Below are 22709 nucleotides of genomic sequence, written 5' to 3'. Positions count from 1 at the left end.
TGAGGACTTGAGTTTAACCCTGAATGCCCACGAAAAAAAGCCAAATGTGAGATTTACTTTGAGTGTTTGGAGGATTCTCCACACTGATTTCCACAGTGGTTGTACCAGCTTGAAATCCCACCCACAGTAAATAGAGATTCCTTTCCCACATCCTCTCTTGCATTATTTGCTTATTGTTTTTGTTGATCTTTGCCATTCTGACTAGGGTAAGATGAAATCTCAAAGTTGTTTTGATTTCTACTTTCCTAATTGCTAAGGACAACAAATATCTTTAAAAAGGTATTTCTTAGCCATTTTTATTTCTTTGTTTGAGAGCTCTTTGTTCAGATCCCAAGTCTGCTTTTTGAAGGGTCATTTCTTGACTCTTTTTTTTTTTGGTTTTACGAGACAAGGTTTCTCTGTATTGTTTTGGAGGCTGTCGGTCCAGCCTGGCCTCGAACTCACAGAGATCCACCTGCCTCTGCCTCCCGAGTGCTGGGATTAAAGGCATGCGCCACCACCGCCCGGCGACTCTTTATTTTTTGAGTTGTGTGTATAGTCTGGATATTAGTCCTCTGTTAGATGTATAGCTGGCCAAGATTCTCTCCCATTCTCTAGGTTTCCTCTTCACTGGATTTAGTAAAACAAATTTATGAAGTCCTACTTGTCAATTGCTGGCCTTTTTCTTGGGCAAATGGAGTCTTATTCAGAAAGTTCTTTCCTGCACCTATATCCTATAGAATATTGCCTATGTTTTCTTTTAGCAGTTTCAGTATTTCATTTTTAGGTCTTTGATCTATTTAGAATTAGTTTTTGTACAAGGTGATAGGTACATGTCTAATTTCATTCTTCTACACATGGACATCCAGTTTTCCATTTGGTGAAGATGCTTTCTGTTGGGGAAGTCCTATTATTTGCCTGTGCATTTGTCAATAAAGTACTGCTGGCCAATAGGAATCTAGATAGGTGGGGCTAGGAATCCAGGAGGATTCTGGGTAGGAGAAACACAGGAGAGTCAACATGTGATGCCATGGGGGTAGGACGCCGGGAACTATTCTCCGGTAAGAAACATACTTAGATTAACAATTATGGGGTAATTATTTAAGGCAGAGCTAGCCAGTAAGAGACAAACAAGGCCAACAGCTTCATAATTAATATAGCCTCCTGTGTGTTTATTTGGGACTCATGCGGATCTAGAACCAGGCTGGCGCGGCAGAGCCCAGGCGACTGGCGGGGGATAAACCAAACGGCTAGCAAAAGAAAAAGCTTCTCTTAACACTTTCTTTTCCCCAACTGATGTTTTTTTGTTTTAGATTTTATTTAATTATTTATTATGTATACAGTGTTCTGCCTACAAGTTGTTCCAGATCTCATCATAGATGGTTGTGAGCCACCATGTGGTTGCTGGGAATTGAACGTAGGACCTTTGGAAGAGCAGTCAATGCTCTTAGCCTCTGAGCTATTTCTCCAGCCCCCAACTGGTATTTTTGGCATCTTTGTCAAACCCTCATCCCTGAGGACTAGTGTTTATGAAACCAGAAGGTAACATGAAAGCTTCCAAAGGACAGAAGCAAACAATGGTCCTACTCCCCTATGAGGTCTATGAGCTAAAACCATAATCACCCTAAGGGTGAAAATAGTGGCACATGTACTTTGATGATAACCAATAGCTCTCTAATTGGTATTAAATGGAGGAAACTGGGGTTAATACTAGAAACCTAGCCAACTACCTAGGGCTAGTGAAGTCATAGATCTTGGAGAAGAACCTATAACCACTATTAAGCCTGTGTAATCCCTAATTATATTGTAAACATTTATCCTCATACTCACAGATAAGTGTAGTTCTCAGTCGTCATCAAGGAAACTTCTCTTTGCAACATATGGAGACCATTACAGAAAACCACAACTGATCTAAATGCAGAGTTGCGGACCCCAGTCCCAACCAATACATCCACAACACAACTCATGGACCTAAGATTTAGAGATTATTTGGGAAGAGAGGGACAGAAAGATTGTAAGAGCTGGAGGAACAGGGTGTTCCCTGTGAGATTGTATCTCCTAGAAATGTCAGAGAGTCTACACCCACAAAGTCTCATCAGCATGGCTGTGTGAGACATCGATAGACATGCTAATGTGAAAGAGGGAAAAGTGTATGAGGCCTCAACCCTAGACAAAGAATCACAGGTACCAGAGGAATGCTGAGAGCGGGAGAAACAGTCTTCCCCAGGGAAGAGCACACCAATTAGTTATCCAATACTAAATGGAAATCCGTGAAAACATATGCATACAAGCAACATTATAAAGACTGAGCAGTTTGCATTTACATGTATAAGAACACATACACAACAGCAACAACAACTTAAGAAAAAGAGGCCATGAATTTGAAAGAGAATGGGGAGGAGATGTTTGAGAGGGGTTGGAGAGGAGAAAGGGAAGGTGGTAAATGATGTAATTATAACAATAACAATGATAATAATAATAATAATATAGAGATAGGACTTGGTGCCTGGTGCTTGCTGGTCAGCCAACCTAACAGAATCAGGGACTCTAGGTACAGTGTGAGATTAAAAATCTTGTCTCAAAAATGAGGTAAAAAATGATAAAAATAAGGAGGACACTAACATTGGCCTCTAGCATCCACATGCCCTCTAGCATGTGTGCATATGTACATAGGTACTCACACAAAAAGATACAGATATGCCTAAGAATTCAAGGTCATCTTTAAAACATCAAAAATCACTTTCTAGGTGCTTAGGTCCATACCTGGTTAATTTGATAAGGCTGTGAGTTCTAAGTACTCTGGTTCAGAGGTAGACTATCCCCTATGGGCCAGTCTTGTGGAATCTTTGGGACTGAGACTAGGCTAGCAGAAGTGGATCATGGGCAGTGCCGGGGGGCATTGAAGGGGATATCCACTTGTGGTTCTGGCCCAAGCTATCTGCCTCCTGATCCAACAAGACGTGGGCAGTCCCATAAGTTCCTACCACCATGCTTCCCTACAAGGAAGGCGTTAAACCCTCTACACTGTGAGGCAAAACAAACCACACCTTCCTTGAGTTGCTTCTGTTGGGTGTTCTGTAAGAGCATGACAGATGTAGCTACCATACAGGGTTTTGTTCACTTAGCAGTCTCCAAAGGATCTGATGTCAAGCCTTGCTCCAAACAGGTACACTGTAATTGTTGTTGTGTTGATGAACAAATGTGCTGAACTGATCTTGTCAAAAACAATCAAGCCTCATTTTATATTCTAAATAGTGGGAGGAGGGGTGAACATGAATGGGCTAGAGTCTTTTAGGAGCCACCATGTTGGTGCTGGGAATCAAACCCAGTTCTCTATGAGAGACATGAGTGTTCTTAACCACTGAACCATCTCTTTAGTACCAATATCTTTTAATTAAGGTCACAAGGAACATTTTTGAAAATATATGATTTTTAAAAAATAGATGAAATGGTGTTTAGAAGGTAGACTCTGAACTTGATTCTATAGCACTTGTCATGCGAATTTCTGGTAATCAGCTTAGAGATGGGTTGAGCCAATTTTCCCCGATTGGATTCGGTGAAGCACCTTTGTTTGATTCCAGCAACCGTGGGCGGCATGCTGCACTAAACCTGCTCATGCCACTCTTCAATGTGGTGTAATAGCATGTTGAGTTAATCAAAATCCAAGTCTGCAGTAACAGAAATACAGAGCCTGAGGTTTGTAGCACCAGCTACTAGATATGAAGAACTTCTGTTAAGCATATCATTTTAAGTCTGTAACATGTACTTGGCATGAATTCTATTAAGAAAAGCACCTCCTTGTGTGTGGGGGTAAGACAACTATTGAACAGGTTTTACAGACATTTAAAAAATACTGAATAGCACTGTTAAGCCTGTGAGAAGTCACACCCTGATGAAATAGAATCACCAAGCTGTTTTAATTTTATATACATAGGAGAAATTAAAGCCCTGATTGCAGTGCTGGGGACTGAACCCAGGGCTTTGGGCATGCTTGGCAAGCCCTCTGCCAACTTAGTTACATCCCTAGCCCTAAGGTGGAAACATTTTGTGGCACATAAAACACATATGAAATATAACCTTACAGTGTCCATAAACACAAACATACCTCCTAGTTTATTCACAGTCCATGGTTGCTTTTCTCACATGGTGACCACAGCAAAGAGCTTGTAGTACCGGAAGCTTGAGCTATTTACTTCCTTCCAGACACAAAGAAAAGTTACCCAGGCACGGTGGTGCATGCCTGTCATACCAGCAATAACAAACGCAAATTATAATTAAAAAAGAAGGAAGATATAGAGTTGGAGGCTAACCTGGTTATGCGAAAGGACCATGTCTTAAAAACAGAGGGAAAGGCTAGCAAGGGTGGTCCAGTAGGCAAAATCACTCAGTGCAAGTCTGGCAAACCCAAGTTCAATTCCGAGGACTCACACAGAGGAAGGAGAGGTTCTCACAAGTTGTCCTCTGACTTTCACAGGTGTGCACCATGAAGGTGTGCCATGGCGAGAGTACCTGCACACACATACACAAGCATACACAATAAACAAAAAGTAGATACCATTTAAAAAGATTGGGAGGAGGAAAGAGCGCCCGGGAAGGGAGCAGAATATGTGCTGAGTTCCTACGTGGGGGTCAGAAGACAGCAGAGAAGTTACAGGGAAAGAATGAGTAAGAAGCAGAGCAGGCAGCATAAGGCAGCATAAGACACATGACACTTTTTGTTTGTTTCTGATTGTTTGTTTGAGACAGGATCTCAGGCTGTACTGGAACTCCATATGTAAGGAACCCAGGTTGGACTCAAACCTACAGTGATTCTCATGCCTTGGCCTCCTGGGTCCTGTGATCCCATATGTGAGCCACCACTCCTGACAATGTAAGATGCTTTCTGTTACTCAATGATATGGTATCATAGGTTATGGTAATAAGCTTTGCCTGGCTCTACTGCAGCTGACAGAGTGTCCCTCCCTGCCTTCCCCACCCCAGTGAGAGCGGCTGGGAGAACCACTAATCTGCCTGGCCCTGTCACTCTAGGCAGTGATATTTAACAGCTAGAACAAATGAGCAGAATCTCAGGCTCTGCTTCTTACTGGATGTGTGACCTTTGGCAGGTTTCTTAACCTCTCTGGAACACATCTTACTTTGTGCAGTGGACTTACTATACCATCACTCCATTGTGTCTGTGTTGATATACGAAACGACACACAAGAAAGTTGTGGTTTGCTGCTGCTGTTGTGATAACCTCACTGGGCGTGTCAGTGTGGATAGCTGGCCCTACCTTTAGAAATCCAGGTTCAGTACATGTGGGTGGAGCTCAGGAATCCACCAGGAGGTGTGTGCACCACAGGTTGAGAAATAATGCCCCAGGAAGACAGGTGTGGGGCCATCTGGCCTGGCCATGTGACCCGGCCCAAGGCACCAATGAGTGGTAAATGTGTAGCATCTAGTGGGTGGATAGTCCGGGGGTGAGAATGTTTTCCTCTGCAGGCAAGCCCAAGCCTGAGGTTGAACAAAGCCAGGGAGGCAAAGATAGGTTTGAGAACCTACCCGCCTCGTCTGTACAGTCCGCACCAAACATTCTCCTGTTGTCAGGGGCCTGTAGAGATGAACGCATACACTAAATACTGCCTAACTAATTCTTTGTGGATCTGCGACACCGTGGGGTGGTGGGTTGTGGCCACCTTGTCCTGTGAGGACAGTTAGGGAGCCCCAGTACTACACTTCCCCCATTCTTCAAGCCAGGTCAGAAATACCTGGTCTAGGAAGGCCCATGGGCCAGGCAGACCCGGGCCTCAAGGGAGAAGAGGGAGCTGTACTGCTTGTGGTAAGCCAGACAACACTGGCTGTACTCACAGGGCTGGTGGCTCCTCTCCAGCCTGTTGTTGTTCTAGAAGGAATGCAGACTGAGAGTGGCTAGATAGTCCTGTTTTCCCAAAGAAGCCAGATCCCCAGATTTTTGTGTAGTATATTCCCATTAATGAATGTTGGCAAGTAAGCCAATTTTTTAAAAACCCCATGTGGGCCAAACAAAACACATCTGCTGGCCGGATCCAGCCTGTGGGTGGGCCTCCAGTTTGCAAACTCTGGTCTAGACTGAACAATTCCAGCCTGAAGATCTGCATGGAAGCCCCCACCCCCAACACACACACACTCTACCTGTACCATGAGTTGGTGGAGGGACAGGATTTAACCTAGGGCAGTCTTATTAGCCCTGCACACACACTGAACTCATCAATATACAAGATGTCCAGGCTCCATATCTAGAATCCTGACTAGTCCCTATGGATGTCCCCAGGTCCTAGGAGTCAGAGCTCAGCTCCCCTGTGTTTGGAGAAAGTCCTGGGCCAGGCTGGAGGGTATAGTTTGAAAGCAGTGACAGGCTGGGGGAAAATGTGGCTTTTTCTGTTTTCCCTTATCTATGGAAGAGTGCCACACACTTATACAAATGTGGGTCTCTAGTTTCCATCAGCTACCTGTCATAGGCAGGTTGGTGTGAGTGTGTGTGTGTACATGTGTATATAGAGGCCAGATGTTAATCTCAGAAGTGATCCCTCAGGTGCTACTGACTGTGTTTCAAGACAAGATCTTTCACTGGGACCGGGGCTTAATGATTAGGCTAGGATGGCTGACCAATGATCTGCCTGTCTCCACCTCCCACATCGGTCTCACAAGCACATGCTACGACACCCAGGCTTTTTTTTTTTTTTAAATAAATATTCTGTGGCTGATGCTTACGTCCTCCTGCTTTCCCCTTACAAAGTGAACTATCTCCCTTAACCCCAGCTGTCACCAAATTCTTAACAGCCTAATTTAGCATCATCTGATTGAGGTCACAGCCATGGGTCATAGTTTTAGTGAGGGAGGTAAGAAGCAAGGAAACACCCCCTCCACACAGAAGCAGCATCTCAGGCAGGACAAATGCCTGAGGTGACAGCTGGCAAACCACAGGGACAGCTCTGCAGCTCAGGACTGCAGATATAAGGTAAACTACCCCAGTCTCAAACCCCTGGGAGGGAAGACCCTAAGATTTGGAACAGGAGGTTGATGAATGACTGATGAGTTCTTTTTAAGTATTTGATATTATAAACACATGCTGAAGTAGAAAGAGGGACAGATGCACAGAGACAGAGAGAGGAGAGAGAAGATACAGGTCAGTGGATGGATACAGGGTTAACCTAGCATGCATAGAGCCCTGGCTTCGAACCCCAGTACCACATTAACCAGACTTGGTGGCACACACCTGTCATCCTAGCCCTTTGGAGTTGGAGGAAGGAAGATCAGAAGTTCAAGATCACGGAGTGGTTGTGGCGCACACCTTTAAACCCAGCACTCGGGAGGCAGAGGCAGGTGGATCTCTGTGAGTTCCAAGCTAGCCTGCTCTACAGAGTTCCAGGACAGGCTCCAAAGCTACAAAAAAAAAAACAAAAAAAAACAAAAACAAAAACAAAAACAAAAACAAAAAAAAACCTTGTCTCAAAAAAAAAAAAAAAAGGAAGTTCAAGATCATACTCAACTACATAGGGAATTCAAGGCTAACTCAGGCTATATGAAGCCAAGCACGGGAGAAGCTGTTTGCATTGCTTTTCTGTCTTTTGAGGCAGTTCATCCTCTTCTGAATCCCTCCCTGTGAGCAGCTGGGGGTCTGCATGGGAGCCAGGGCCACTCAACTTGGTCTCACACCCCGTGCTGAGTTTTTCCAGCAAGTTCCCAAGTTGCCAGGGTGGTTTCATACAATGGTCTCCCTCACAAGCTTTAATTGGCCCTTAACACACAGGAAGACACCAGGGAGGTTTTATGATGTGTGCAGGGCTTTTGAACCAGGAACCAGATTCCTTGTCTCCCTGCACCCCCACCCTGCACACCCTCTTTTCCTTTTGAAGTCAACAGGAGCCCTGTTGAGGGTGTCTAGCAGGAATCAAGGATCTGGTCTAAGCGAATTGTTAGGAAAGTGTATTAAAGTGCTTAAAGGGAGATTAAGTTACTCAAGAAAACACACTCGGGCCAGAAGCAAAGGCAGCCAGAGCCACCTGAGGGGGGTCCCCAGGTCAGAGAAGAGAAGCAAATGTCTCTTAAAAATTTAGTGAATGTCTTCCATGCCCAGGAAGAAATAAGGCTTCATTGTCCTCGATGTGTTTAAAATATGAATTGCCAATTAACAATACGATTGGCAAATTGCTCTACAATTAAAAACATAGAAATGTTGTTAGAGGCAATTAGAATAATTGTCACATGTTAATTATGGGTTGATGGATTTTGCATGCTGCCAGCAATTACTCTTTGAGCCTGAGATTTTTCTGAACAGAATCCAACCCCATAAAGACACTGATATAATATGAACTGTCTTCCTTGCTGGCATGCCTACTGTCTTTTTAGTGTCTTTTAAGGTATGTAATTATTTTTAATTAGGCGTCCAAAAGAAATTTTCTGAATATGTGTTTTGCTAGATCATCCTTAGAAAACCTGTACCCAATCCGAAAGCAGAAGGGAACAGAAGACACAGTAGAGAGCCGTGCAAGCCTCCGTTTTGATGTTTATCGGCTTGCTACAATGGGTAACACTACTTAGTCTTTGGTAACCTCAAAGTAAAATAAGGAAAAACACATATACCTGATGGGACTGCTAGATAATACTGACATATCCATCTCGCCTCACTCACTGTGCATGATGAAGTAATTGACATTCGAACCTATGTGCAGTGTCTCCGAGCCCTTCCTTGTTCTCTCTCAGCTCTTGGGGAGGATTGTTCTCCTCATCCCTTTGTATATCTGGTTTTGCCTATTCTTGACCTTCTCATCTCAAATGCAAGATCCTCCTTCATAGAGTCATGGAGCTAGCTGTCTTCACATGGCTGCTTTGCTTTTGTAAACAGGATCCTAAATTTAAATCACGTTGATTCTTGGTTCATGTCTCTTCTTCTTCTTCTTCTTCTTCTTCTTCTTCTTCTTCTTCTTCTTCTTCTTCTTCTTCTTCTTCTTCTTCTTCTTCGCCTCCTCCTCCTCCTCCTCCTTTTGGTGTGTTTTTTTTTTTTCTTCTCGAGACAGGGTTTCTCTATGTAACAGCTCCAGCAGTCCTGATATTAGCTTTGTAGACTCAGGCTGACTTCAAACTCACCTGCCTCTGCTTCCCAAGTGCTGGGATTAAAGGCGTGTGTCACCACCACCCGGCTGTCCTATCTCCTTTACTGGGACTCCAGCAAAGCCTTTTCCAGCAGTATTGATCTGGGGGACAGCCAATTTTCACCTGCAGTTCTAATTTGACCTGCAACTGGTTTTTGTAGATAGAGGTGTACTGGAATGTAGTTATAGCCAGTCACATACTATTTGTGGCTGTATTTGAACTGCAATGATATAGCAAGTATGTTATGGAATATTACCTTAATTATGGGAAGATGTGTTACATTGGTTTATGTTGAGGAATATTACTTAATTATATAAAGGTGTGTTGCTTTTGTTTATGCTGCATTTGTTTAATGATGTAAAGATGTGTTGCTGTTTCACCTTGCCTGCCTAAGGCATCTGATTGATCTAATATAAAGCTGAGTGGCCAATAGCTAGGCAGTAGAGGGATTGGTGGGGTTTATAGGCAGATAGAATAAGTAGGAGGAAGAATCTGGGCTGGAGAGAGAAGAGAGGACGAGGAAGAAAGAGAGATGCCCTAGACCATCCAGGCAGTCACTAACCAGACAAACGTAGAGTAGGACATATAGAATGTGGATCCTGGAACTCAGTTCATGGGAATCACTTTTACTCACTAAGCCATCTGGCTGGCCCATCATTAGGAACACTATAAGATGAGAAGAAACCTGATCTGCATTAGCATGTGACACCACATTGTGATGCAGCAAAAGGCCATGACCAGGTGCTGAGCAGACATTAGCACCATGCTCTAAGACTTCCCAGTCTGTGAGCTATTAAACCTTCTTTCATTATAAGTTATCTGGCATCAAGTATTTTAGTATGTCAATACTGTTAGAGCACGAGGAGTTCATGAAATAGGGAACTGCGTGTCTCTGGGCAATCCCAGGTGGTTTGGCACCCCCATGCTGCCTATTGTGTGACTTTGATGTATTTAGGCTAAATAGGTGGTTTTCTAACTTTATTGTGCCTGAAACACCTATTGTTAAAACAGAATGTTGGCTCCACCTCCAGGGACAGGGGTCGGTCCTGAATCACTCTGCTAGGTAACCACAAGGTCATTAACCACTCAGAAGTCTTCTATTCCATGGCCAGTTTGCTGTGAACTGCTTAGAGTCTAGCTTGAGAAAATGAGATTCCCATATAGAAAACCATGTACGGAATGATAAGTAATGTCTACCTGCTACTTTTCAAGCCAGAAATGGGGAATTGTGTCTAGGAGTTCTCTGATGGCAGAGCTTGGGGAATTCAACTTTGGATCCTGTCCTGGTGTTCCCACACTGTATACAGTAGAGTTCTTAACACAGGAGCCAGAAGAGACTGGAATACAGTAACTACCCAAGGGCGCAGGGGGCCACTGCTTATGTATGAGGATACGTTTGAGAATCTGTATTTTTCCTTTCATGTCTTTGAGACAGTCTCATGTAGTTCAGGATGACTTCAAACTTGCTATATAGCCGAGGATGACCTGAGCTTCTGACCCATGTGCCTCCACCTCTCCAGTGCTGGTTTTAGCATCAATGCACCTGCTTTGCAGGGTGCTGGGATCAAATCCAGGGCTTTGTGCATACCCAAAGTACTCTACCAACTGAGTTATAGCCCCAGCCCCAATTATTTATCTGAGAATAAATGCATGCTTTGTGATTGTTTTTCAACCTCAAGATAGGAAGAGAGGAGCAATTATGCGGTCTGCTGAAAAGCCAGACCATATATTATCCAAGAAGCTGTGTTCAATGGTGTCAGCCAGTTTTCATGTAGCACTCAATCAAAGATGGTGACAAACATGTCAGGGAGGTCAGTGATAACACTGATCCTTTGATGTTCCTAATGACAGGTGTATTTGATAAGACTTTCTTCCTTACAGTTCATGCATGCTTCACTGCCTGTCTGCTTAGGCACACTTGCCATGTCAGCTGTCTACAGCTATTTAACAAATCACTCCGGACTCAGTAGCTGGAGCGAGGTCTGTTTTCACTGGTCATGGTTCTCTGGGTCGAGACTCTGATTGAGGCTCACAGGGATGGTTTCTTGCACTCACCTTGTGCTTGCCACGCTCATTCCCACGACTGCACTTAGCCAGTGGCCTGACTGAGCTAAAAAGGGCTCAGTGGAGACATGGTTGAGCAGTTTAGACCACCTGTTGCTCTTGGTTCCCAGCATCCACTTGGTGGCTCACAAACCACCTGTAACTCCAGTTCCCGGGGATCTGATGCCATACATACAGGGAAAACATTCATTCACATAAAAGAGACAGGGACCAGGTGTTGAGCAGATACCAGCACCATGCTCGCAAACAAATCTAAAAAAATATATTATTTTAAACACTGAGGCTTTCCTGTCCGATCTTGTTATAGTTTGGGCTGTTGACTGTGCCTCTCGTGTTCCCTATACATGGCCTCTCTTTCCTTATGGCCTCTATTCTTTTGGGCCTTAATTTTTAGGACATCCTGGGGCTCCATATATGGTAGCTGGAGTAGGAAATGGGCTACCAGGCTTAGAACTGGTTAGCATGTGACTTCTATCATTATATATTGCTTAGAGTAAGTCACCATGTCAATCATGATCCAAGGAGGGAGGGATCCAAGGAGGGGTGGGAAAAGCTACTGCTGGCTGTCTTTGCTGACTGTTATTCTAGACACTTGATTCTCCTGTTCTTACCCATCAATGCACTTCTGATAAAAAAGCGTGGTTATTTCTATGGGGTAAGAGTGAGGGTTTCTGGGTGACAAGATGAAAAGTTTTCTTTGATTTACAGCATCTATATCCAAAGAAGTGTCAGGGTTCCCTTTGGGAAATATGGAAATGTAAATGATTATCCAAGGAATGTAGATCCTGGGTTAGAGTGGCAGTGAATAGCACAAAATATGTCTGTCTCTACATCCGTTTGCTTGTTTTGCATATGTGTATGTGGTCCATGCAAGTTTGTGTTCGTAAATGTGTGGTTGAGCTAATCTGTATCGGTATGTGGAGGTCAGAGACTGGTGTCTTCCTGTTGGGGGAAGTCCTGTGCATTTGTCAATAAAGTACTGTTGAGCCTATAGGGAACCAAGATAGGAGGGGCTAGGAGTCCAGGAGGATTCTGGGAAGGAGAAACACAGAGAGTCGAGATGTAACGCCATGAGGTAGGACCCCGGAACTATTCTCCGGTAAGAGACATACTTAGATTAACAATTATGGGGTAATTACTTAAAGCAGAGCTAGCCAGTAAGAGACAAGCAAGGCCAACAGCTTCATAATTAATATAGCCTTCTGTGTGTTTATTTGGGACTGATGCGGATCTAGAACCAGGCGGGCGGGACAGCTCCTTCTCAAAGAAAAAGCTTCTCTTAACATCTTCCTCAATTGCTTTTCTACCTTCTTTTAAAATTTTATTTGGTGTGTGTGTGTGTGTGTGTGTGTGTGAGTGTGTGTGTGTGTGTGTGTGTTTCGCTCATGCCATGGCATGTGTGGTTAGGACAAATTGTGAGACTTGGTTCTCTCCTATCATGTGAGTCCCAAGTTCACACTCAGGTTGGCAACTTTGGTGCAAGCATCTTTACTTGCTAAGCCATCTCAACTGCAAACTCCCCCAACTTACTTTTGAGATAGAGTTTCTTTCTTTCTTGAAAAAATGTATATTTAATTTTTATGTGTACGTGTGTGCCTGGGCGTATGTATGTGCAGCACATGCATTCAGGAGTTGTTGGAGTTTGGAAGAGGCATTGGACCCTTGGAACTAGAGGTCTAGATGGTTGTGAGCCACTATATGGATATTGGAACTTAACCCAGGTCCTCTGTATGAGCACAGGTCTCTCTTCAGCTCAGAGTTTCTTAATGTTCACCTAGACGTGTTGGCAAATGAGCTCCTTCTTGTCTCCATCCTGCCCTCAGCATTGGATTCCAGATGCACCCTGCCATGCCTGGATTTTTATATGGATGCCAGGGAGCCAAACTTAGTTCCTCATGCTTGCATAGCAAGCACTTTGCCCATTGAACTGGCTCCAGGCCCCTCTGTCTATATGTGAAAGATAAATCTGAAATGTGTAATAAACCCAACTGTCCTTTTGGAAACAAATATAACAGGTCATAAAATTCACAAATGCTTCCTATTAATCTGCATGCAGCTCCAAGAGAAAGAGTTGAGTGGCACAAGAGAGTTTTTTTTTTTTTTTTTTTGCTGGTGGTGGTGGTGTGTGTGTTTTCTAGAATCTCATGTGCAGCAGATGTTTTGAATGATCTTCAGTTTAGGGGCAATAATGGAAACCACATGCTTGCCTTTATTTTTGAAATTGTTTTAGTAAGAGCTTGTGAAAATATGGAAAATGTAAATATGCACCAGTATGTACAAATACATAACATGCAAAGAAGCCAGCCTATCATATAGCAATGAGGGGGCCACAGAGTCATGAGGGATGGGTGTGGTAAACACACATGACCCGGTACGTGAATTGTGACCTACTTAAAAGCAGATTCTGAGGCTGGGGGTGTTGCTGAGTAGAATATTTGCCTAACATGCATAAGGTCCTGGGTTGGATCTCTAACATCATATGAAACCAGTGTGGCGGTGCAGGCTTGTGATCCTAGCACTTGGGAGGTAAAGAGGCAGGAGGAATAGAAGTTTGAGACCATCCTCAACTAAGTATCAAATTTGAGGGTAGTGTGCTCTAAACTAGTGAGTGGGCCTGGGGAGGGGATGAGGTCACATGTTGAGAGGCCTTATGGATGATGGTGCCAACCAGGTTTGAATGGTAGTACACATGCTAAAGATGTGGGAAGGAAGGGGTTGACAGGCATCCTCCCTTCAGGAGCAGGTAGGGCTGACTTAGCGAGCAAACATTGTGTGTGTGCCTGAAATTGAGCTAGAGCATGGAATGCCACGGTCGGATTAAATCGGTCTTGGGACTTAGTGAGCCTCCAGGTTGGAAGGAAAGGTTAAAAGGAAAGAGAATGGAAGCAGAATGACATGAGGAGGTGTAAGATTGCCAAGGATTAACTATGAGTACAGTCTTGGATTCCGGCTCTCTGTCCAAGTAGGATATGACATGAGTTGAGTGAGCTCAGAATCTCTGTAATTTCATCCGGGGGCCGGGGGGGAATACATGACCATTACAGTGCCAACCTTATAGTTTGAAAAAAACTATTTTTAATGCTAAGGTCAAAAGAGTACCTTTATGTATGCTAGGCAAGTTCTCAGTCACTAAGCTATGTCCCAGCTCTTACCCTGTGGAATCCCCATGAAACTTAGGTGGAATCAAGTCATGCTATGAAATAACTCTTAGCAGATAGTAACTGCTCAAAATGATTAGCTGTTATTATCATATGAGTTCTGGTAACTGATGGAAAAATTAGCTTATTAATCATAGATAAAATTCTGGAAATCTATTAGTTTTTAAAAAAGAAAATAATTATGGCCATTATCATGACACTGCTAAGAAAAGAGGCATCTTGATATATTTTATGAGACATTTACTGGATATAAATCATGGATTACAAATGAATTTTAAAATTTTACTGATTCCTGACTTTGTGTGACCACAGCTTTCAACTCTATAAAGTGGGAAATGTTACAGGGGCTGGAGAGATGGTTCAGTGGTTAAGAGCACTGACTGCTCTTCTAGAGGACCCAGGTTCAATTCCCAGCACCTACACGGCAGCTCATAACTGTCTGTAATTCCAATTCCAGGGGACCCACGGCAAAATACCAATCAATGCGCATAAAATAAAAAGTAAAAACAAGTTTTAAAAGAGTGGGAAAAGTTACAACTGTAATATTTAAAACATTTTGCTACACAGGCATGGTGGCATGTCTGTAATCCCAGCATGTGGGTGGCTGAGGAACAAGTGCCACTTAAGATTAAGAGTTTAAGACCAGTCTGGGCAACACAGTGAGACTCAGTCTCACATCAGAACAACTTCTACTCCCAACCCAAACTTAGGGGACATAAGTCTCACAGAGAGTCTGGTGTCCAAAGAACTGGTTTGCAATCTTGGTACTGCCATGTATTAGCCCATGTGGCTAGGACATTTCCCTTGTATCCTCCCCCAATGGAGAATATATATAAAGCACTCAGCAGTGTCACAGACACAAAACAAATACCCGGTAAATGGCAACTGTGCTGTGATACGCAATTTCTGCAAAAACACACACACACAAGGTGCATTACTTCATGGGGCTGGTCATTCTACAGTGTGACAAATGTGCTGTGTCCAGTATACATCCAACTGTTTCTTTGGAGTTGCTGGCAGTGAGGAATGAACCTTGTTTCTCTGCACCCAGAATCTTTCACGTGCCTCTCCAATCAGCCTCTGGTGATGTCATCAGCCCATCTTTGGAGGTAAAGGGCTGGCTCTTCTGGTCAGCTGCAGAATTTCGAGATGGTCAGAGTGTTTTGTGACTTTTAAAAATTCTTTGAGTCAATCAGTTAAAATGGTAACTTCACAGGTAAAGGACAAGTGTCCCCAGGACGTGGCTTGTGTCAGGGAGTGGACCCCACAGTTGTTAGTCGATATTAATAGTTCTTAGATGAGGGCAGGAACCCATGCCAGTCACAGCTGAGTCACAGGCATCACGCATTCTGGTTGTGGAGGCACAGCAGCTGCAGCCTGACACTAGCCAGAGACTGCACAGCAACCACTTCTCACCTCTCTTAGAGGGAAATGCTGGAACCAGAGGCAGGGAGACATCAAAATTCTCTTCCATCCCATCCCCAGACTCATTAGTTCCCTCACTAACTTTCTCCCCATCCATCTCCTTGACAAGATTATTGGAAAGAAGGAGTTAATGAGTACACAGTTGTGTTTTTCTTGGGAGACAAGCACAAGACAGACTCAGAGCAGGCTGTCATCACTCTTGAGTCCTTAGGGGCTTTACAGGTAATGATTAACCCATTGTGGCATTCCTGGAAAAGAAAAGCTTGGGGTTGAAAGAACCTACTAAGATTTTCCATCTGTGGTATAATCATGGACTTCAGTTGCTTCAGAGTTTAAATTTAGTAACATTTAGAAAAGAAGCCTTAGATATCTGTGTCCATAAACCTCCTCTGACACACCTGTGACCTTTACTAGAGTGGCATGTTGTTTGAGAATGTGTGTAAGTGTGTGTTCCTATGTTGAGGGTAGGCCAGAGGAGGACTTCGGGAGTCCCACTCTGCCATTCTCTGCCTTATGCCCTTGAAGCAGCATTTCTTACTGAATTTCGAGCTGGGCAGGCAGATGGCAAGCCCTAGCCATTCTCTTGTCTCTGCCTCCCACATTGCTGGGGCTCTAGGCACACAGCCAGCTTTTAATGTGGGTGCTGGGGACTTGAACTCAGGTCCTCATGCTTCACTGCAAGTGCTCTTACCCATCGAGTCATTTCCCCAGTTCAAAACAGATCATTTTTTAACTTTCTTGAGAACAGAAGGATTTATCCATTCAGAATACTGAAGCTTAAGAAAAGAAATAACTATAGGTTTCTAGGAACAAGGATGGCTGAAACCCAGGTCTTTTGAAACCATGCCAGGGAACTATTTTATTCTTTAAGTTCTGTAAAACTGGTGACCTGTGTATACCAGGCAAGGGTGTACCCCCGAGTTATACTCCTGAAAACTCCGGTGCTTTTTAGTGTACCAAATATCATGTAAATTCTCTTTTAACACCAAGAAGGGGTAATTCTGACTCCTTGAAGTTGGATTTTCAATCCCTGTGATCAACCTGCTTCCGGATATTTTTTTAAATGGTGTGTGTGTTTGTGGTGGTGGTGGTGGGGTATGGCATGCCACGTCACACGCATGGAGGTTAGAGGAAAGATAGCCTTGCAGAGTTGATCCTCCTCTTCCACCTTTATGTGGATTCTGGGGATGGAACTTAAGTCCTCAGACTTGTACCCCAAGTGCCTTTGCCCACTGAGCTATCTTGCTGGTCCCTTTTCTATTATGGTGGTGTGTGTTTGTCAGTGCAGTTTGGTAATTGAGGTTTTCTCGAAGTGGGCTTAGCATGATGTATTGCTGAGACTTCTGGATGCAAGAAACCTGGAATGATTCTTAGGGATGTTGATTCCTTGCTGGTTTGGGGCACTGGTTCCTGCTTGATTAAAACAAACTGGAAAATCTAGAATGCTAAGATAAATGGTTCAAGCACTCAGGAGGCAAAGGCAGGAGGGTCAGGAGTTCAGAGTCATCCTCTATTACCCATCAAGTTCCAGGCTAGCCCAGACTAAAGGAGATAGTTTCTAAAAAATGAAGATCCAGAATACACTGCTCTGAGCTGAAAGGACTGTGACCTGTTCTTGTAGCAGGTGGCTTTCCTTAAAAGTCTCCCTTGATGTTCTCATCCTGAATGGAGGTTGTGGTCACAGATGATCCTTTTCTAAGCTGGATCTCTGCTCTCCAGCCCACATTCTTGCTGCAATCACACGCAGGTTGCTAGCATGTGGGCAGAGTTCCATACATGGTGTGAGGAGCAGACATGACTTCATGCTTTGCTGTAGACAAGAAGAACTGCCAAGGCTCAGGCGCCCCGTCCCCCCAAGACTTTCTCTGTTTGGAATCCTCTTCTCTGGTAGTGTGGTAACCAGACCACAGGGGAGGCTGTAGATCTGTGGGCAAATTTCCTTGCAGATTCCCAAATCCTGTCCTCTAAGACTCTGGAGTTCCCAATAGCACTCATAGCTCCACCCACAAGCATTTGAAAACACATACTTGGTACCAACCTAAAGGTAATCTTCGGTTTCAAGAAGTGTGATCAGCTGTATTTATTATGCTGCTTGACTCTGAGGTGGGAAACGGACACCCTGACAAGTTTCTCTAAGGAAATCCTCACAATCATTCTGAATGAAAATAGTCTTTTGTTTCAAAATTGGGGGAGGGAGGCAACTGGAGAGATGGCTCAGTGGTTAGGATTACTTGTTGCTCTTGCGAAGGACTGGGTTTGGTCCTAAGTACCACTTGGAGGTCCACAACTGTTTGTAATGTTCAGTGCCAAGGGATCTGATGCCTTTTCTGACCTCCGTGGGCATGTGTGTGTTGCACAGGCATATATATGCAGGCAAACACAAATACACATAAAATGCAAAATAAATTTAAATAGAATTTTAAATGAGATGTGTGTGTGTGTGTGTGTGTGTGTGTGTGTGTGTGTGGTGGCCAGAGGACAGCCTGCAAAAGTCAGCTCTCTCCTTCTGTCTTGTGGGCTCCAGGGATCAAGTTACTCTCTTGTTCTACCATCTTATTGGCCTAAATCACTCTTTTGTCCCAACACCTGGGATGCTGAGGCAGGAATACTGGTGCAAGTTTGGTGCTAACCTGGGCTACACAGTGAGATGTTGTTTGAAAGAAAAAAATTGTGTGTGTGTGTGTATGTGTGGGGTGTGTGTGCTGGAGAGATGGCTCAGCAGTTAAGTATGCCATACTTCTCTTGCAGAGACTACATTTCCCAGCATCCATGTCAGGTGGCACACAGCTACCTGCATAAGGTTACAGTGGCCTTTAGTCTCCTTGGACACCCTGCACTCATATGCACATACCACATACAGACAGACACACAATTAAAATAAAATAAAAACAAATCTTTAAAATGTACTCTTTTGTGTTCATTGGTCTTGAAATACTTCAACATCAAGATGGAGGTTCCCTCCAATTTGGAGGTCTTTTATATTCCATTCCTCCAGCTTATTTTTATTATTATTTCTACCCAAAGGCATGAAAACAAAGAGACCTGTTTCTCCTTATCCAGATGGAAGGTGTATGATTATGTGCACTGCACATGTAGTGCACATGTTCCTGCTCATGCATGCACGTGCACACACACACACACACACACACACACACACACACACACACACACACACCAGTTGAAGCAGTCAGTGGGATGGGTTGGGTGCAGTAATATTTTTGAGGTATCATTTGGCTTAATTTACACACATTTGAGCACAGCTTCAACATCACTTCAGAGATACACACACAGAGAAAAAAAAACCTCGAGAGAAATTGAACAGCATTTATCTGATAGTGTAAGCAATCAGAAGAAACCGAAGTAAAGATAAAAAGAATGGCAAACAAAGCTGAGTGTGGTGTACACACCTGTAATGACAGTATTCAGGAGGCTGAAAGAGGAGGGTCACAACTTTGGAGGGAGCTGGGATATATGATGAGGCTCAAATAACCGAAAGAGAAAAAGGAAAGAAGAGAGAGAAAGAAAGAAAGAACGAGGGAGGGAGGGAGGGAGGAAAGGAGGGAGGCAGGCAGGCCGGCAGGCAGGCTAACAATTGCTTGACTACTAAATTCAGGTCCAATTAAAAAAAACTTGAGGGATAGTCACATTTAGCATCAAAGCAAATCTCTCGAATGTGTCGAATATGAACTAAAAAAATCCTTTGATTTTGTCTTCCTAATGAACAGCTCTTCTACTCCATTTCTATAAAGTGTAAGTTAGATTTAACGTGCTGGAACAAATGTTTTCCAACGGACTAGAGGCTTAGCTTCCCTGACCTGTGTGCAGTATGTTAGAAACTTGCACGCTCTTGGGGGAGAGTGTATGTGAGACACCAGGAAGTCCAAGCGCCCAGAGTGGCAGGTATGTATTACAGTGCTAATCTTTACCACCACCGAATTCCCTCCCCCCTCCCACCGTTTGTGCGTGCCTGCCTGTGTCCATGCACTATTTCACATGGCGGCTATCAATCCATTCTGAACCATATAGGCCAAACTTACTTCTTTTACTGTCTATAAAGAGCATGCCATGGATGATTTCTTGAAAATTGACTTTGAAAAGCTCCAATTTTCAAACGCAAAATACAACACCACAGCAAACCCTTTATTCAAGTCTGGGGCATTTCCCGAACTATCTTTCAACTAACTATGGGCGGGGAAGAGGGCGTGCCTTTGAGATTCAGTTTCTGCAGTACACATTCATGTCCTTAGTCAAGGACACATTTCTGAATTTAAGGTATCAAGAAGAACGAGTTCGGAGAAGAAATGAGTTCCAAGATGTGCGACGAGAAAAGGGCCCCAACTCTGAAGAAATAGCTGAGAAACTCGTGAAAGTTTTTAATCTTTTTTATTTTTCCTCCTGGGAAGACACCTGAAAAAAAGGGTGCGCGTTTGCTGTAAATCCACCGTGCTGTTTGTAGTCTCGGAGGATCACAACAAACCTTGGGTTCAGATAGCTCCCAAACCGATGCATTACAGTCCCAACTTTCTCTCCTCCGCGAGGCTTAACGGGCCGATCCCTAGGCCACTTCTAGATCCCGGTGCTGGGTAGCCAACATCCTGCAGGGCTCCTTTAAGAGGAGGAAGCACGCCCCTGCATTTCCCCGCCCAGTCTCCGCCCTTCACACCTTGGGTGGGAAAAGCGAGCGGAGGCGGGACCTCGGGGACCTAGCGTTCCTCCGGTCTAGGAAGCCGACCGTGGCTCCGGTAGCCAATGAGCAACGGGCGGGGCGGGGCGTGACTCCGTAGCCCAGCATCCAACGTGGGCCGCGCTCCGCCCGCGGGCCCCAGCGGAGGGGTGTGAGGGCGAGCAGCCGGGCCGGGGCGGGGCCTGGGGCCGCGGGGCAGGACCACGGCGCGGCTAGCCGCTGATTGTTCGCCGCGCTGAGGCACGGTGCGCTCCGGACGCTCCGGGACGGTGAGGCGCGTGGGGTCCACGGCTCTCAGCTCAGAGCTCTCAGTAAGATGCTCGCCCGCGCCACGCGCAGAGGCCGAAGCTAAACGTCCTCAGTCCTCGGCGGCTATCGGCTTGTGCCCGGGCTCCGAAGGCGACGCGCAGCGCGGCGGGAAGGACGAGCAGCGGCGGCCGAGCACTCACCGCGGGACACCGCGGAGTTCGCTGCGCGCTGGGCTCGGCCCGGATGGGCGCGGGGGTGGCGTTCCCCGCAGGGCGCTGCGAAGCGGCCCGGGCAGAGCGTACCGGCTGAGTGTCGCGGCCACCGCGCCGACTGGGGCCGGGTGTCCATGCCCCGGTGCGGAGCCTAGCGCCGAGCGCAGCCCGCGCCCGCTCGCTTCCCAGCCCGCCCGCACCTCGCAGCGCTCGCGCCCCGGCTTCGCGGTGCGCTCCAGACAAGATGGCGCGGCCGGGTCCGGGAGTGCTCGGGGCCCCGCGCCTCGCGCCTCGCCTTTTGCTCTGGCTGCTGCTGCTGCTACTGCAATGGTCGGAGTCGGCGGGTGCCCAGGCCGGCTCGCGGGAGCCTTGCGCGGCCGCCTGCACTTGCGCCGGGGACTCGGTGGACTGCAGTGGGCGCGGGCTGGCGACGCTGCCCCGGGACTTGCCCTCCTGGACGCGGAGCCTGTGAGTATCTCCTTCGCTGCTTGCCCGGGCGCTGTCACTGGGACAAGGCTGCGGGTGTGCACAGCCGGGGAGGGTGCGGAGTGCACTCTATGGCCTAGGACATTTGTGGGTGGCCTTATGGGGGTCGCGCGTGGGGTCCCGGTGGAGAGGACTGTGTCTCTGCGGTCTGAAGGTGAGCGCGTGTGCCTCATGGGGTTCTGGAGAAGCCTAACTTGCAGTGCGTGTTCTCTTGCGGGTTCAGGACATGAGTATAAGGGTGACTGAGTGTGCTGCGTGGAGTCTGGAGGCCCGCGAATGTGGGGCACCGGTTTGTGACTTGAAGGTGGGTGAGCGTGCTTGCGAGCGCGACATGCGTGTGTTTGGGTGTCTGGGAGTGAAGAATGGAGGTGAGCGAATTTGTGTGCATGCGAGACGGAGGATGGCAGAGTGTTGGAGTCTATGTTGGGATGGGTGGGTGTATGTTTCTTTTTTTCCTTTCCTGTAACCCAACTCTTTGGTGTCTGGGTTCCCTCAACTTACCCCCAGTTGGTATTGAATGAAGGTGAGTCTTACCTCCAGTGTTCGGTCTGTTGACATTATTCATTGGTGAGCATGTGTTGCTGTCTCCCGATCACCAGAGAGTCGTGGTGGCTTGACTTGGCATTGGCCAGAGCAAAAGGGACCCTGCCCTGGAGAACCCAGGAGTTGAGCTGTGAGAGTTGTTGGAGGTCTCTGAGTGCGGCTGTTCGCTCTTTTCCGCCTGGCTGGCATGTACAGGAACTGTGTTCCAGATCCCTTCCTGTCTGTTCCCTGGGGCCCCCTTGGGCTTGATGATCCCCAGTGGTGGGTCCCACCCTCGAGTTTTTCCTCCATAAATGGCACAAGTTAGTTGTGGAGTAGTGCTGCTTCAGGAGAGCTTGCCAGGGGCTTGACTGGCTCTAATAGTTTGTTTCACCCCACAGAGGTGCGTTTCTGTGCTGTTGGGATTAGGGCCTATCAGGAGTTAGTGGGATACTTATTACAGGGGATTTGGCAGGAACAAAAAGACATTATTAGGTTTCTGTAAACATACTGGAATAGAATTGCTATGTTATACTTCTAAAAACTCAGACCTCTGCTATCAGTAATTAGCATCTCTAGAACTATTAGTACCTTCCAGAAAAGGCCTAGCTTGAGTAGTCTGCTTCTCACTTGAGCAGCTGAATGTCTTTCCTAGGACATAGAGGAGGTACAGTGGTAACCTCAGTCTTGACACTTGCTGTTTTAAAAAGAGAAAATTGACGACACAGGTTTTAACCCACCCCCATGGACCTGAATATTGGATTGCCATGAAGGGGAGAAGTTATGCCCTTTCTAACAAGAAGACCCAGTGTTTTCTCA

The 22709-nt window shown here is 45.7% G+C and overlaps 1 protein-coding gene across 1 annotated transcript in view; it reads left to right on the top strand.

Moving 5' to 3' along the window:
- Positions 1-21005: 21005 nt before the first annotated feature.
- The window catches only part of Lrig1 (leucine rich repeats and immunoglobulin like domains 1), a 101195-nt gene continuing 99491 nt past the window's right edge, over positions 21006-22709 (top strand). Inside the window, exon 1 of the mRNA XM_013114185.3 lies at positions 21006-21350. Coding sequence (XP_012969639.1) covers positions 21127-21350 — 224 coding nt within the window. The 5' untranslated portion in view covers positions 21006-21126. The remainder of the gene's footprint in view (positions 21351-22709) is intronic.

Source organism: Mesocricetus auratus, unplaced genomic scaffold, assembly GCF_017639785.1.
Source record: "Mesocricetus auratus isolate SY011 unplaced genomic scaffold, BCM_Maur_2.0 Super-Scaffold_100676, whole genome shotgun sequence".
Taxonomy (NCBI): Eukaryota; Metazoa; Chordata; class Mammalia; order Rodentia; family Cricetidae; genus Mesocricetus; species Mesocricetus auratus.
This window is presented reverse-complemented; position numbering and strand designations above follow the sequence as displayed.